General features: G+C 35.6%; 1 protein-coding gene across 2 annotated transcripts in view; it reads left to right on the top strand.

Moving 5' to 3' along the window:
• Positions 1-18160, top strand: part of LOC106665363 (semaphorin-1A-like) — a 61076-nt gene that overhangs the window by 27810 nt on the left and 15106 nt on the right. The window contains exons 1-3 of one of the 2 annotated variants that reach the window (XM_024226931.1): positions 2283-2303; positions 3926-3978; positions 17925-18037. In XM_024226931.1, coding sequence (XP_024082699.1) covers positions 17941-18037 — 97 coding nt within the window. In that variant the 5' untranslated portion in view covers positions 2283-2303; positions 3926-3978; positions 17925-17940. Of the gene's footprint in view, positions 1-2282; positions 2304-3925; positions 3979-17924; positions 18038-18160 lie in introns of those variants that run through there. The other variant, XM_014391734.2, reaches the window with a different exon arrangement.

Raw genomic sequence — 18160 nt, 5'->3', positions numbered from 1 at the left:
GTTTTTATTCAAAGTCAAGAATTTTTCCTCTGAACCGTGCAAAAACCTGCCTTATCTTCTTCGACTTGCTACTTTGCCGCAATTTAAACCCTAGAAACCACAAATATCGTGGAAAAGAAGTACTTTTTACTCACTTCGAACAGAAATCTCTTCACGTACAAAACAACTCAGGGACTATTTGACTATTCACGTTATTTGTTGTTTAAATAAATCTGCACAAGTGCTAAACAAACGAAAGATTTGCTTATCTGTTTTCTTTATTTATTCTACATTATTCGGGTAGACGACAGAAAAACAAAACAATTGGAAGCATTCTTCCGTAATTATAGGCATATAGCATCACCAGCCAAAAATTCAACAAAAACCAAAATATTTTTGTTTACGTTTTCTAAAATATAACCGTATACTTCTGCTCTATTCTTTTTCTCCAATTTCATAAATCCTTGTTGTTTTTAAAATTCACGGACGCTCTTTGGCTTATAAATTTCCTAATTACTTTGTTCAGTTCAATCGACTCGATCTTTCTTTTAAGGTCATTGTGCAATTCTTTTACATCGGACAGTTCTATTTTGTTCCATTCCAAGTCCACATTCCAGACAGTTCTATCCTGTTTAGCTGTATCAATGTGTGCGCTAGTTTTGCTTACATACTTGCATCTTATTTCCAGAAGGTGAATGTCATTGACTAACCTTGTTTCGATTCCCCGGGTCATCATTGAACCCTTGGTTATAGCAATATAGTAATAATATGGGAGGCAGATTCTTCCTCCTTATTGCATAACCTACAGATAATTTTTGTTGGTGTTTTCTTAACAAATGAGCCCTACCAATAGAGCAATATTGCACTACCACTTCATCAAGTGTTACTAACTGTAGCAGTGGATCCTAAGTTTGAAAGGTTTGGGCTTTCTGTCTTCCTTTGGCCAGTCTGTGCATTACCCAAAGTACTTTTATGCCCTGGCACTCACGACATTGTGAGTTTATATTTGCCATGATTTTGGAGGTGTTTTCTCAGATGATGTGATCGGTATAGAGGTGTATCACTTCAGCTGTAGCCGTAGATTCTGTTCCAACTTGTTATCCGTGTGATAGGTTCTGGGCCCATATTTTATCATTACAGATCCTCCGTTGATCTGCTCCTTTATGAAAAATCCTTTCTGCCCTGGCACCTATGATATTGTTATGTCAGATTTATCAAGCTTATGGCTGTTTATTTTCAGATGACAGTGATTGGTGTAGTGCTCTCAATTGTAGCAGATTTTCAGTTTTGGCGAGGGTTCTATGAACCATGTTCGTCTATTTCTCCTCTTGTATAGCGTGGACCCATTCTAGAAGGATCCTATGTTTAAACTATTATAATGGTTACAGACTCAGTACCTATAATTTGGATGTTGCAGTTCCGTTCAATATGTTTTTTTAGGTTTTGGAGGCTTCGACCATTTTGACATTCCAATGATTTTAAGGTAGCTTGGTCAGATATCATGAGGATATTTTTTTGTCAGTGTGACCTCGTTTAAGATTTAAGCATGTATTTTGGCTTGAAAGACCATGGTATACTTTAATAATGAGTTCTATTGCTGATAGAAAAGTTCACTTACAACGTCACGGATATATGGAAGTCAATTCTTCCGTTTTTTGCGAATTTTACCGTGTTGTAGAAGACATCAAATTACGAAAATCTCTTTCTCTATTCTAGGTGCAATTTATACTAGCAATTGTTTGAGTAACTGTTGAGTTGGTTACAATGCTGTTGATTGCGTCAACAAACTGGTGGAAAGTAAGATAATTTAATCCTGTTTTCATACCCAAGGGCTTTCTTTTGCATTTTTGACAACGTGGTAAATAGATAGACACGTATGCAAGGCCTAGAGACGAATTGACACTATCAGCATAAATGGCCCAATCCTATTTATACTTGGGCTTGAATTTCAAGTTATGAAAGCGCTCGACGTCTTATTCTGCAAAAAGATAGCAGTCCAAGCTGAAATTTTCGTTAACGTTTTTTTTAATGGTATAAGATATCTTCGAAAAGGATTTCGTTGTCAGCAAGAAAAAATCACAATTCAATTTCTGGGATCATCAATCGGAAAGAAACGGTTTCGCCGTTTTTTTTTCTCTATCTATTGTCGGTAGAATAGACAAATTGGCCGGATTGAAGAAAAGGAGGCGCAAAGGACTGAGGGTTGTGAGGTGGACCGAAAAAATTATCGTCGGTGGATTAAACTCGTGAAAACAGTTCTATCAATTCAGAAAAAGCCAGGTCCGTTGCGGTGATCGAAAGTAGAACGGATGTGCACGCAAGTTGTAAGTCATTAATCAGTAAAATATATTAATATTTAACAAAACGGATTCAATTAAATGTTTTCCTTTTTTAATCATTTCACGTCGGGATTTGGCGAGAATGCCCTTAATTAGCCCGTGATATTTTACCGGGGACAATTACTATTTGAATGTCAACGTAAAGATAAATCGTATCTTTTCTGAGTAAGGTTTCTTAATAATTGAACTCTTGATTGAGACGTTGCAAAAGAGTATTAAAAGAAAAATTACAGTGTTCATTAAAGATGAAGTAAATTTTTTAAAAGTCATGTTCTTGATGGATCAGAAGTCCCTGGTTTAGGCATTACACCTCAGCTCGTTAGGTTCGCGATTTCCGCGGATCGGTTTATCTTCAAACGAGGTCGTATGGCTTCTCGAGGTCGGAATATGTTCTGAATCCACCCAAGAACACGAAATCGGACTTTCTGATTTAATATTACGATACGAAAAACATGACAGAGTTTGAACCCCTGCTGCTATTTAAGGATTGCAACCTTATGTCAAGCTAATCCGTGTGGTGATTATGGGGTTCAGCAGCCGTCACTCCACAGCTTGCGGAAGTCACCGGGCTTCACACCTGTGATTGTATTTTTGGAGGAGCAGGAGGGATTCGCTTCCAGCTGTAGCACACTCAACCTACCTCACAGAGATTTTCCACAAAGTCCAAAAAACGGACATTTTCTATAACAATTTTGTGTATGCTATGATTTACTATAACAACTTCACTAAGTCGAATGTCAAAAAGAAAATCAAGTGAAAAATCAACGCCTGGTGCCGAACAAAAAAAAAAGATTTTTGTACCCTAACTAGACTCTGTTTATTGTTAAGACACGACCAAATAAACAGTTTATAAAAAAAAATAATTGAAAAACAAAAATGGAATGACTAAAGAAATTTGCATATTTAAAAGATCCAGAACTGAGAGATTGAATATTTGCAATTTTTCATAATTATTGATATGTTATATATTTTTTAGGAAATTTTTGTTTGAACTGTGCTTAATAAACAGGTTATAAAAAAGAATTGAATAAAAAATCAATTAACTATAGAAATTTGCAGATATAAAAAATTCAGAACTGAGAAATTTATTTACTTCTGTGTGCTATTTCCATAATTATTGGCATTTAATATAATTTTTAGGAAATGTTTGTTTAGACTGGGCGTAATAAACAACTTATAAAAAAAAGAGTTAAATAAAAAATGAAATAAGTATATAAATTTGGAGATATAAAAAAATTCAGAACTGAGAGATTTACTCCTATTTGCTATTTTCCAAAATTTTCGGTATTTTATGTTTTTGGGGGAAATTTTTGTTTGGACTGGGCTTAATAAACAAGTTAATAAAAAATGAAATAAGTATATAAATTTGCAGATATAAAAAAATTCAGAACTGAGAGATTTACTCCTATTTGCTATTTTCCATAATTATTGGTATTTAAAGTATTTTTTGGAATATTTTTGTTTAGACTAGGTTCATTAAACAGCTTATAAGCAAATAACTGAATAAAAAATGGAAGAATTATATACTTACATCCCTAACCATACCTAACCAAGTATTTCTTTTGTGCTATTAATGTTTTTTTAATTTACCCTTTTCTTTGTTGCAGAAAATGGATGTGAACTTGCCTAGTTTCAGAGGAGATAGCGTGTTGTGAAATAGGTAAGATTCTACATGTATTGTTTTTTTTCCTTTTCTATATCAAAACATCTTCTACCCAGATGACTAAAGTTAGAAGTTCTTCGGCATTGCTATAAAAACTTGTTTGAAAGTGTCAACAATCAGGTGACTAGGTCCGGTTGATTGGAGAGGACAGATTTGGTGTGACGTGAACGGAAGGGCATCGTAACTTGGGCCGGTCACGATTTGTGTCTAAAATTGCAACGGTATTGCCTAATTCTTGTCTTTCGTGTGAAAGGACAGGAGTTGATCGTCAATAATGGAAATGACTTTATTTCTCTGCCGGTTGTGCCTATGGAGGACACAATGAGGAGTATTTTGCACAATTGTAAGAAAGGATTCTTCTTTTAGTTAAATTCTCCAAAAAGAGAACATACAATTCCGGATGATACGTGACGTAAAACAATTTAGGCAATTCATTTCACAAAAAACAAATTTTGAAAATTGCCAACATACCAGTATTGATTACGCTTGCATTTCCTCATTAATCTGACATAATGACCCACATTACAAGTTTCGATTAGAATAATTCACAAACCTCTACAATTTCAACTGTAAGAATTAAATTCGTACATATTTTATAATATGTAATATAATATAAATATATACCCAACTTAGGTTGTTCTAACTCCAATGTACTAATCCATGTGGCTTATTGTACCTGTCCTAGTTCCTTAGTTCAGTTAAAATGACTTGAAACTTCTTCATAGAAAGAGGAGGTCATATATTGATTGTCATTGCTGTTGTTGATTCGCATTCGAAGATTCTTATTCTTCCTGCTAATTCCATAACTAAGAAATGGAGTCATTGACAATAGACCCATTTTCTGTAAGTTTTTTCCCAGATGTCAGTGTCATGTTCATGGCCCTATATAATCCTTTGTCCGGACCTATAGAGATAGTCTGTTTGATCTCATTATCTCAATTGCAGGTTCTGGGCTTGAGTGTTGGTACAGATACTCCGGCCAGTTTGTATGCTTGATCATTACCCTAAATCCGTTTGTGTCCTATGTGTTATGTGTATTGTTAGGTTATATTTTCGCAAGTTTTGGAGGTGTTTTCTCAGATAATAGTGCCCGATATAGAGCCTTAAGCCATGATCAAGTTTTACCATCTGTGGTAGTTAGATAGTGTTGGCGAGGGTTCGTTAAACAATGCTTTTATATGTATGGCACCTCTAGATTTCGACCACTTCCCATTTTACTTTGTGAGGGCCCATTGTGGGATAGAAGATCGTTTGATCTTGTTATCCTGGGTCAGTAATAGTTCTTACAGACCTTTCCCTGGCCAATCTGCTTGTCCATTACCCAAAATCCTGTGTTTCCTAGAGCCCATGGCATTGTATATATTATGTTCTCCAAGGTTTTATAGGTTTTGGATGCGTTCACCGACTATTTTGGACGTGAAAGACAAGTTTCATCTCATATTTTGGCTTTCACGGCACACACCTGACCCCTTTCGCTCGTTTTGGATTCATCTTATACACCGTATAATTTGATTTTTTCCTGCTTACTTCTTCCTCTTTTGTCATCGGTTAAAACTTATCGGATGTTGGAAAACATGTTTACAGGGTCTTTATTTCCAGGGATTTTATTTGTTCTTCTTCTTTCGGCACTTATTGTTTAAGAATCGGGCTTGTCTCCGAAAGGAAATTTTTTATCATGGCAGTTGTGTCGACTTGCATTTTATCGAGCGGTAGCCAAGATCGCGATTGAGCACTTTTCTCTTTTATCAAACCGGATGGTTTCTTTTTAAATCTAGTCTTAAGGAAGTACCAAGATTAAAGCTCGTTTTTCCTTTAAAACTCAGATTATCAGGCTCTATAATGCAGATAATGCTGCAACAGCTAAACACTTACAGAAAAAGCTTTAAACAATAGGTTTCTCGAGCCTGCTTGACAATTACATTGTTTATATATTTACAAAAATAATATAACGAGTTGAACCGATATTTTATTTTTTATTTTTATGTTTGTTTACCTAGACTATTTATATTATTTTAATCGATTGTCCTTAAAGAAAACAGTTATGAGTATTGATGCATTTGACCTTAGACTTCTGCAACAACTGAAATTGTTTAGAACAACTGTGTATATAATTATAAGCACATTTTTTTCCTATGTTTTCTCCATTTATCAGATATGATAATTGAATAATGACAAACAATAAATTGTGCGCTCTTGCATGCCATGAGTAAGCTGGGTGTGTCGAATCGATTAGAAATATGATGATAAATAATAAAAACTTCCCCTGGCGATAAATTTGTATATGAGACTTCTTAATTTTTCATTTAAACCAGTCGATTTTCAATTGGTTTAATTTTTGATCTAAGCACTCTGTACCTTTCAACATCAAATATATCGATTTGAGTCGTTAGAATCCTTTTGAATTCTTGGGATAATGTATTCCGCTACTTTCAGCGATTGGAGGACAACTGGTGAAGGATGTGGTGGTGAGGTATTTAGGTGTATTACCAATCAAACTTAAGTGGAGCAAGGTTCCAAGCAGGACAAATTATGTAGCGGACTTAAGTAACGAGAGATGAATAACGCTTACTTTGCATTTGGGCATCTGCAATAACTAAAAATATAGACGGCCGGACAAACCGAAAGAACCATTTACAGTCCAGTCGAACAGGAAATAGATACTTCGGCGGCACATATACTTAATTTATTATTATTATTTGATAGACCAACTACTGTATATTTTACAAATCTATAATTAAAGAAGATTTTTTTATATTTATGTTTATATAAATTTTAATTTTAATTTATTTTCGTGTGGTGAGAGCCAATTTTATTTTTATTTTTTGTTTTAATACCCAAATTTGTACAAGAATACTTAATTTTTTTATATTTTTTAATTTTAATTACTAATAACTTTCAAGTGGTATTCTAAATTACTCAAAAATGAATAGGGATATTGCCAATTTTGTAGTATTTACTTTTCCTAGCATTTATATTTTATTTTTATTGTAAATTGCATTAAAATTATAATGCTTTTTACGGAAGGAAAATTTAATTAAGGGATTTTGAAGAATATCAAAATGAAAGGTTAACGTAGGAATAAACATAATTTAATAATTATGTTTATTGACATAATAATTTTTTAAACAATTAATAGCGTGTAATGTCCTCGGTTGGCTAAAACTTTTCTGCACCTGTTACACATACTGTTAATAAGGGTGTCAATAATTTCATAAGGAATTTCACTCCATAAATGTTGCAACGCTGCACTCAGTTGTTGCAGGTTCAACAAGGTTCAACTGGCTGCGGATGGTGATCAAAAAGCCTTCTCTGCAACGGATCCCACATGTGCTCAATGGGATTGAGGTCTGGAGACTTGGCAGATGGGAAATTCCCAGGATTTTTAAACATTGATGAACAACTTTGCCTCTATGAGGTCTGGCATTATCATCCAGAAAATCCCAGTCAGTTAGATCCCTGGTTTGAGGGATGTATTCCTCGATAATTTCTTGGCCATAACAGTCTGTGAGGTTGCTTTCAACGATATGGAGTGCAGTTCGTCCTCCAATGTAAGTCCCAGCCCAGACCATTACACCGTCTCCTCCAAACTGCACTGAAGGGAGCATGAACTGGGGCATTGCACGCATCCCCGTTCTCAGGAAGGAACGCGACTCATCAATCAACATAACAACAATCCAATTGGTGTTCTCTTCTAGTTGCTCGCTGCACTCTATTCTGTAGTGCGGTTGAGGCTCGAGACCCCGAAATGGTTCACCTCGGGGTCCTTTCTCAATCCAGGTTCCTTCATTCTATCCTGTGACCCCCTCCCAACCCTTGGTTACAAGGGGGGTGTCCGGGCGCAAAATAATGATGTAGCCCAGAGGGCGTGGAAACCTCTCTAAAGCACAAGCTGTACTCGGATCGGCATGGTGCGGGGCGGCGGGTGCCTTATCAAAGGCACACGAGGGTCCGTGTACCAGATCCTGTCTGCATAAACGGGGCAGGATGCATGACCATCTGTACCACGGGGTAACAGAAACGTTACAAAATTCAGCCCATGTAGGACTGAATTCGTGGTGGCTTGTGGTGATGCCCTTGGCGGGAACTTAGAGAAGAGGCTGTCTTCTACCTGTGACCTTCGCTCGAAACTTGCGTATGACCACCGTTATTCACCTGGCATCACGGGATCCGGCGGATCGGACGGTAGCACGTAGGCGTTGAGGACGCGATGATTGTGCTGAAAAGTCCTTCAAATGCGAGAGTAGTGGCGGATGGGAACAGGTAGTGAATCGGTTGCTCCTAGTCGAGTATGCTTTGCACGTAGGTGTAGGCGAAGCTCGATAGGAGGCTTTACCGTACGCGGTGCTCCTCTAGTGGGTGGTTAGAAATTCCACTTTAAACGAAACCGCGGCCGGAGTGGATCGGGAAGGAAGTTTCGACGCTAGAAGAACCCCAATACTCTGGGAGATAGAGTCGCCTTCTCTATCTAGGGAGCGCGCGGGAGACCGGGCTGATATATTTCAGCTTAGGTAGCATAAAACCTGCGCGCGGCATACGGTCTGATGCTCAATGCAGGCCCGGCCACTTGGAATGGACAAGCGGGGAGCGAAGTTGTCTTGGCCCTTCGGGGCTGAGCTGCCTCTACACCAATGCTGCGGTAGTAACACAATCCTGTCGTATGCGGAGGTGCGTCAGTTCTCATCTTGCGAATCAAAACGTCCGGTAAGGCCGAATAGGCTAGGTGCGGACGTTAAAGATCTTCAGAGTCCTTTTTAGGATGACCTGAGTATGCGGGAACCTCATGCACCCTATTCTCCTTAGTTGCTGGTGGCGGGCTGTTGCTGCAAGTCGTTTCAAAGGGGCATACGGTGTGAGGCCAACTTCCCACAAACGATTACGAGACGTTTCTGTTGATAAAAGCCTTTTCAAAGCATCTTAAACTTCATTTAGGGGATCTGGTGGCACTATGGAAAGAGTTCCGTCTTGCAGCAGTGACAATATTTCTGTCCTCCCTTAGCGTCGTAATGCGCTGAGATCCACTTCCAGTCTCTCGGAATGGGGCTAAAGCCCGGGAGCCCACGCTCTGAGAAGCGCCAACTTCGTCAGCGATATCCACTTGCCGGGGTCCTCCAAGACTCATGATCTCAATACTATTGCAACCTTTTGGTTCAAGATGATGTCTTTCCTCGGTTAAATAGAATAGAACTGGATTAAAATGGAGAAAAGACGAGAAAAGGTGTTTGTTTACAAAATGAATGATCTTCATGTTTTTACTATTCTTAAGTAAATCAGTTATTAAAAATGAGGATTAACATTGTTTGTTTTTGGTTTATATTTTCTATTTTGTATTATCCAACTAACAAGAATAATCGATTAATTTATTTAAATAATAATAATTTAATTAAAACAGAATAAGAATAAATTACAAATATCCCTATTCATTTTTGAGCAGTTTAGATAAGAACCTATTTTATTTTGTTTTTTAATTCTCAGATTCTCAAAGAAGAATTCTTAAGAATTTTAATTCCAATTAATTTTCGTATGGAGCACAATTATTTTATATATAAAAAAAATAAAATGCAAATATACAGAAATTTTACTTTACAAGCTTATATTTCGTATCAAATCCTATATTTTTAATGCTTTAAAGAAAGGGTTAATTTGAAATTTAAAAAAGGTTCAGGTTATAAATGGTTAATTTGATATTAAATAAGGCTAATTGGAAGTTAAAAAGGATTAATTGAAAGTTAAAAAAGGGAAATTTGAAAATAAAAAAGGTTAATTTCAAGTTCAAAATGTTTAATTTGACGGAAAAAAGCTATACAATGGACCAACTACGACACGATATTAATATAATTGTTTTTCGTGCATTTTCGGTTCGGAGGTGCGTTGATATGTATAAAGCCGTCCAATTGAGTGGATATAAAACACCTGGGCGAGAATAAAAACCAAAAACATATAATCGCACTCTTAAGTGGTTTTTCTTTATTAAGATTGCTCCCTTCATATTTTTCGAAGAGCTTAGATTTTAGACAAGAGAAACACCTTTGCGTCTAATAATTGTGACTTTAATTTATGATTTGGATTGGATTTCACCAATTTTACCTTAGCTTTGTAAAAAGTGAGATAAGATCACGATGGATGGTCGCCCTGGACCTTGTTCCGTTTCAGGGCTCGTGTCGCCACTTTCAAATTTACCACATCGCCAAACCGTGGATTATGCGGCTTTTTAAGCCAGCCCACGCCTGTTATACGAGATGCTTTTCAAAACCACAACGCCGAAATTTTATGAGTTGATCATTCTTAAATACTTTCTTTCCTGAAGTAGGGTAACTCTTTGGCGGTTTAGGCTTTGACACGGCGTTCATCACTGTAAGGTAAGGGTCCCGGGTTCGAATCCAGCGGCTCTACATTCGAACCCGACATACAAATGGGCTTTTCTTCAAAAACACCGGCACCCCAAGGGTTCATATAACCACGTAGTTGAAATAGCCACTCTTCCACCAATGACACTCACGCTAATAAATACATTCACTGTCTTCTTTGTCGCACCAAAGAGGGAGACAAAACGAGATATTTATCAATACAATAAAGTTATATTTCCTCCAAAAATCGGGGGTGCTGACGTGATCAAGCAAAATTCTCATGGGTTGCATTCCTACACACTCTCTACATGGAGCAAAGGTTTGACACCCTTCAATTAGGTGGGATATATTAAGCAAACGTACTCTAATTTCGGACACATATGGCGGGCTTCGGAACAAAAGCGTCCGTATGTCGTATGGCCTACTCTTAACCGGATATCAAATAACATAAAATAAAAGCATAAATTTGACGTTGGGGGTATGTTTTAGTCCGACAAATAACTCGGGGCTTTCTAATTTCCCCATGTTTTCAAACCATCGTTTGGGTAAAATCTCAGGGTTACAAGGAAGGAGAGGCAAGCGCCTGTCATCCCCGCCAAAAACAGTACATGGTACAGGATATTTTATTACTACCACTTTCGCCTAGTCCTTGAGCATATTTATGTGCACCTGAAAACAGGATGTATGTGATGTTACTTCCGTCAATTCTGTGGAGGTACACTGTGTGGTCCAAGCCCAGTTAGAAGTATAGTCATGGATCCCTTGCTTCCATGCTGGAGGGAACCGAACAAGTGTTTTGTCTGTGCTCAACTCAACTCTTCCTCCCAAGTCTTGTACCACAAAGTATGGCTCTATCGCAGTAATAGCCTGAGGACCCAACCCCTGATATACATATTTTCGTAACTATTTATTATGAGTTAGCTTAGGTGTTTCTTAAGTAGCTTAAGTAAGCGTTTCCCATGTCTTGAGTCGAATATTACTCCCAAATAATATAATTCGACTTGACACTGCCTACATGTTTGAACGTCACAACTTGGATCCCATGAAAGAATTGGAAGAATTTCCTCATTTTAAATTTTTTTCGACGTTTCATAAAGGGTTAAAGGAACACTTTAATTGTTCGGCCAAATGCAAATTATATTATGAGTTTTTGAAGCTGTCGTTGCTGAGTGTTAATTATTCATAAAATCGAACCCCGGAAGGTACATCTTGAAGGTTGTTCTTCTTAGCATTGAAACGTCGAAATGTAATGAATAGCCCTTTCAGCTTCCTCTTGACACAAGTCCACTTTCACAGGCGATCTTTTTTTTCGGCGTAAGTGACCGCGAATAATAAAAATAATAATTGAATTTATAATAGCAGATCAAATACAGAGAGCCGGCTCGGGTCCTTGGTCGAATAAATGATTAATTAATTATAAACATTTTTTTACTCCAAAACAGATCAATTACGAGCCCAAAGTTTGTTTAACCTGAGTTCATAATAATTTGTAAGCAAGATGGAAAAGTCCTTTTTAATCTTCTGCTGAGTAGGTTTCCACGTTAGGATATTCTTTTAGTCAGGGTTTTTTGAGCATACTTAGCATATTTCGATTTTTTTTCTTTTTTTTGGTATAGAAAAGTGAAGGTAGAACCTTTTTTCCTGTTCAATCTGCGGCTGTGAAAAACATAAATGTGCGCCTTCCACTTGATTGATTTTCAACCCTCTCCATGTTGTTAAAGAAGAGCGAACCCCTTTGCAACGGTCAGCATTCTTCGAAAACCAATTTTATTTTTATATTAGTCATCGTTATTCAACTATTAATAGATAAATTGTTTAGTATCATATTTTATCTCAACCTTTTATAATAAATATCGAGTCTCATCCGACTTAACAAGAGACACATGAGAAGTAAATTTCTTGGCTATTAAATTAAGAAATCTTTATAGAGGTTGCAAAAGTGCCAACAATGTTCAAATAAAAACATTTACAATTTTGTCTAAAAATCCACGAATTTACGATTTAACTAAGAAAAACAAAACATTTGTACATAAACTAGTCGGGAAAGAGAAGGTCCCAATTCTATCCAATCCTTCCATGTTCTTCATTCTTGCTATTTATTTTTAATTCCTTTTTTAAAAATAGAAAGATTTATAAATTGTGCATTGTTAAAGAGACTCCGGGTCCTTCGGGCCAGATTGTAATAATCGTAGAACGATTAATATAGAGAAGAGGAGAACTTGAATTGATTTCAATTGAATGCACTGTGATAGGAGGACGTACGATTGGTCGAAACTTGTGTTGTCGGTCGAAAACTGAATGGTTTTGTATCTTCCCTCCACTTCTTACCACTTTTTCCATCACCGAACGAGAATATCCAACCAATTTACTGATATTTTTTGTATAACAGTGAAGCACCGAATTTATCGCTTTTATTGCAAAGTACTTACATTTGTAAAAGTTCTTAGAATTAAGCGTTTAGCCATAATTTTGGCTCATTTAATAAATTTAATATTAAATGTGTGGTGATTAGTGACCGTTAATCGATATTTATTTAGAAATCGTGAGATGCGGTCTGGTGTGATGTAGGTTTCAGAAAACTCTCGATCGATAAAGATCGAAATGTTGACACGATAAAGAAAATGTTTTTCTGAAACCTACATCACACCAGACCGCATCTCACGATTTCTAAATAAATTTAGTATTAAAGAAACAACAAATTAAAAAATGTAAATATTGAAATTCTAAATTTGTCCTAACGTTTTCACTTTTTCACTCAGTCTTTATGTGATTTTTCAGACTTTTCCATGCATTACAGCTTGAATATGCCAGTAGAATTTGGAATAATCGAGTTAGAGCGCCAAATTTGTCTTTTTTCTTGCACAGGATCGCTGTTTTATTAGAAGAAATATCGATTGGACTGAAGTTTTTCATAATGGCCACAAATTAATCAATTTCATTGCGTTTATTGTAATCACTTACGATAGGAAAAGTTGTTACAATTAACGTTCCCTAATTTTTACACATTACAATTAGGGACCCAGTATCAAAATAAACAAGACGAAACAAAGTTTTCAAATGTTAAATTGCTCAAAACTCTTTCACTGTGCCTTTGGCTGTCTTTAGGTTACTTTTCAGACATTTGCCATGACTTAGAGCTGGGATGTACTTGTAGAATTTGGAATAATCGAGATAGAACGCCAAATTTTCCTTTTTCTTTTAACCTTCCCTTATTTTTACTTAATAAATTCTATAATTCAATGATCTAGTATCAAACAAACAAGAGCAAAAAAAACAATTGTAATATTTAATATCTCAGTACGCTTTCACTGTATTTTTGACATTCTTTATGTGTTTTTCGGACATTTCCCATGCATTGGAGCTTGAATATCCTTCTAGGATTTGTAATGATCGAGATAGAACACCTAATTTAGTTGTTGGTCCTTGGATATTCACCGTTTTATTGGATGATATCGAATATACAATTTTTGTTACATATTTTTTATTATATTGTTTATTATATTAATAATCTGATCTGCGTAGAATGAGATTCGACGGTTAAGACGTTCCATTAATTTTTCACATCCTCCTTTCCTTGTCATATAACACAAAGTGACAACCTCCTCTTCCATCCTGTCGCATCATTTAACAACCTCCTAGAGACGTTTCCTCGTGAGAAATAAATTCACAAATCCTACTTCCAATTTGTAAAATTTGTTCTTTTGTTATATTTTTCTTTGTAGACAGGAGAAACATGTCTTTTTCTTTTTCAGGTGACTTAAGGTTTCGTGATGAATATTTAATTTTTTTTCTTTCGCCCGGCGCCCGTGCATTTCCTTTCCAGGGCTTAATAGCACTTTACAACTTCCGAACCTGGCGTACCTGGAGTAAACCGTTCTCAGGTGCGTTTAGTGTCAATGACCATAAGAAACAGGTTTTACTTTGCTCCCTTAGAGACAGTTTTTATACGTTTAACTCGAAGAATACTAAATCTATTGATAAATAATACAATTCGAATATTAGAAGGATCTAAAGTTACTGGTTGACGCTGTTTTTATTTAAAAATTTTAAGATTTTAAGTTTTGACCAAGGTTTGTGTAGAGTCGTCGAAGGAAAACTGGTTTTTTGTTCTTTCATTAAATAAAATTGCAGCGGAAAAAAAATAAATGGTCAACGGCATTAAATGCATTCGTCTTAATGGCTGGACATTTTACGATTTTCCGGCTTCTGCAAAGTTCACCGGAGAACATTTATTCCAGAGTTGTAAAGAAATGTAAAGAGTTCAGTGTGTCTGTTCAAAGACATTTCTGGACCACTTGGGAACAATTAACAATGGGAAAAAATCCGCCCTCGAGGAAGCCGTGTTCCCTAACCTTCGGGTAATGGGAAAATCACACGGTCTTTTTCTCCAGGTTTCTATCCTGTAAGCCTGTCATTACCATATACAATTTCCCAGATTCAAAACTTTCAGAATCAATTGTGAAACTGCTGTAGGCAAATCTCAAGTAAACTGTTAGACCTGTTGGCTTTCCATATGACAAATTGTCTTTTCCTTTCAAATCAAACCCTTTAATACACATTTACATTTTGACTTTTTTTTTTGAAGATCCGGAAAGTAATCTTAAACAAATTTTTATGGGGATTAAAATTCATTTTTAAAATTAAGCTTGGAAAGGATAATATTTGTATTATGTAAGATTTATCCGTTATCTTGTCTCTTCGTTGCAATTTAAGAGTCTGTTTATGCTTGTTTTTAACCTAGATCTGTCTATTAAAATCCTTGATTATTTACTGTTTAAAACGTTCCAACTTTATTCCAGTACCATTGGAGAAAAAGTGCCACGCCGATTCGCGATTTGGCCGCGTTTACAAACAATGCATATTTCGAAATTATGCAACAGGAAATCCTGATTATCCAGTAATAATTCAAATTTATGAGAAAGATTTTAATCGGTTCTAATTATTCACCGCTTTTTTTTAAGTACCACGCTCTTAAAAGTAACGTCATGTACTTTTTTTTAGCGTTGATTTTCAAAATGAAAATTTTCCAAGTAGACTAGGTTTTATCTTGCATCTCCGGCTATCAATTATTTGATCAATTACTTAGGGGTTGTTTCAATTTGATAGTATGGAGTGACGTGTACAAAGTAGGTTAAAATATTTTTTAACAAGAAATAAAGTCGATATTCGTTTCCCCGAAAAAATTCTCAAATTTTTCTTCTTCCCAAATTCTTCTGATTTTTATTCGAAAATCCCAAAAATGGTGATAACTTTGAAACGATCCGACCAATCTATATGAAACTTTATAGTCGTTTACAATTCTACAAACTCCATTTAATGGCTTAAACAGTCTCCTTAAACTGTTATTGGCAACTGTTCCTTTATTAGCGCATTTGTACATGAAAAATATGTTTTACGTTGAATTTTTGAGGAGAAAATTCTCTCATATGTATTTTCACTTTAATGAAATTAATCCTTGCAATGTGAATACTGACAATCGTACGTGGGATCAGGAATGTCAATGAAACTTTTTTTTAGTGATACTAGGTCAAAAATAATGAGACACGTGTCCGAGCTTTCTTGCCAATTGGCCCTAGGAGCCGAGAAAAAATGAAGTACTTTCTTTTAATGTACTTTTCTGCCTTTGTTGTTTATGTATTTACTGTTTGTATGTACTAGTATATTTGTATTTTTTGTATGATTAGAAAATATAAGTGGGACTACATTATTTGCTGCGTTTGTCGGTCAAAAATTTTGTATTTAAATATCTACTATACCCATTATAGGCTAACTGCCAAATATAAATTTGACGTAGTGACGTGAAAGTAAGTTAAAATATTTGTTTACCAAGAAACAAAATCAATGTTCGATTTCTTGCAACCCAAAACACCCCTGAATACAAATTTTTGGTAACCCCCCTCCCCAGTCTCAAATTTTTCGTCTTCCGATTCGTCCGATTTTGTTACGAAAATCACAAAAATGACGATAACATTGAAACTATCCTACTGATCTAAATGAAACTTTACCGCAGTTTCGAATCATATAAACTTAATTTAAAGGTGAACTTAGTCCGAAATAAATTAGAACCTGAGATATAAAATAAAACGTTTGTGAGTTTTGTATTGACATCTTCCTCATTTCTCTTACTTATATTAACGTAAAATACAAATATTATTGACGGAATCTAAAATTAGAGAAATTCAGCTTACCAACGGTTGTAATAATATTGAATTTGGATAAAGTTCGCAGGAGTTGTAAATTTTTAAATCCGGAACACCGGATTTTAGAGAATTAAAAGCTTCATCCAGCCGAAAAATTTTGATTTTTTTTAAATTGATATAAATCTAAACGCTGCAAGGGCGTTTAAAACGAATCCGAATTNTTATTGATAGGGACGATTAGTTTTCGTAACTTTTTGTATTATTTTAAAGTTAAAATCTCTAAATTTCGTATGTTATTCAATTTTACAATGCACACATTTGCATCATAGTTTGTAAAGGCGTTAGTATCCACTACCATTTATCTTACTTCGGTCCTCAATTTAATAAAAGATAGATTAAAGCTATTTTAACCATGTATGATTGCTTTGTCCCTCAGGAAAGTTGCCAGATACTTAATTTTTGACTGAAGTAGTAAAAATTTTACCGTCTTACTTATAATTTTCTTATTATAAAAAAATGATAAATACATGCACAACAAAGGGAGAAATCTACATTAAAAGAAATACGACATTTTTTCTCGGCTCCTAGAGCCAATTGGCAAGAAAGCTGGGACACGTGTCTAATATTTTTCGACCTAGTAACACCAAGAAACGTTTCATTGAAATCCCTGAACTCACATCCGTTAGATGGGTAAAACAGCCAAGGCAAGAAAAAAAGGAAAATATGTTGAAGCATAGAAATGTACACAATGTACCTCTTCCAATAAATAACAATTAGTCCCTTTATAGGGAATAACAACAACAAACACAAAACCTTATAAGCATATATTTACATGTAAAAAAGCAGTCCACAAGGTGATAAATCACTCCTAAATAGATAAAATAGCTTTAATCTATCTTTTATTAAATTCAGGACCAAATAAATGAAATAAGGCATATGGTGGATACTACAGTGCTATATTCATAGGGGGTAAATAGTGGAGACTAAAAACAGGAGGAAAATCGTGATAATGTAGCTGTTCGTGGAAAATAAAAACGCCAAGATCTTTACTATGATGCAGATGTGTGCATTGTTTAATTGAAAAACGTACGCAATTAATTATTTGTACTTTTTGGACGAAATTGACTCTACGTCCACCCTCACCCCCAGTAATAAAACAAGTAATAAAATCCTTTCATAATATGTTCGTTTCGAAATATATTTTTCTCGTTAGAAATATATTCTGTGACGATGTCGGCACGGCTTGCTATTGAAACAGTTATGTAAGGTGCACTTTTAAACCTTTCACGAGAATTGAAAATGGCAGCACCTGTGAGACGTAAGCTGTATTATATTATTCACCGGTGTATTAAATTCCTTCTATGCCACCTAGTAACAAAAGAAAATTGCAGGAACTAATTATTAATTTTAATCTAAGCATAATTTATTGTGTTGTGTAATGTGAATATTTCTTTTCTAGGTGTCTGGTGGTAAAGATGGCGATGAATCTCATGCTGGCTTGTTTTTGTGTCTGTGTCCCGTACGTCTTCTCGTGGGTGCAAAACCTGGATCCTCGAATGTACACGACTTACAGTGAGTCTGACTTTTTGACTTTTTTTTATCGAGACAATGGAAGGAGGTGACTGGGATAGTTCGTTGGCACTGGGTTACACAATGGAAAAGAAACGCTGCGCTTCTTTCGGGTACGGCCTCGCA

Source organism: Cimex lectularius, unplaced genomic scaffold (genome assembly GCF_000648675.2).
Source record: "Cimex lectularius strain Harlan isolate CLEC.00 unplaced genomic scaffold, Clec_2.1 scaffold9, whole genome shotgun sequence".
NCBI classification, from domain to species: Eukaryota; Metazoa; Arthropoda; class Insecta; order Hemiptera; family Cimicidae; genus Cimex; species Cimex lectularius.
The sequence above is the reverse complement of the archived record's forward strand: the minus strand, read 5'-3'. Positions and strand labels throughout refer to the sequence as shown.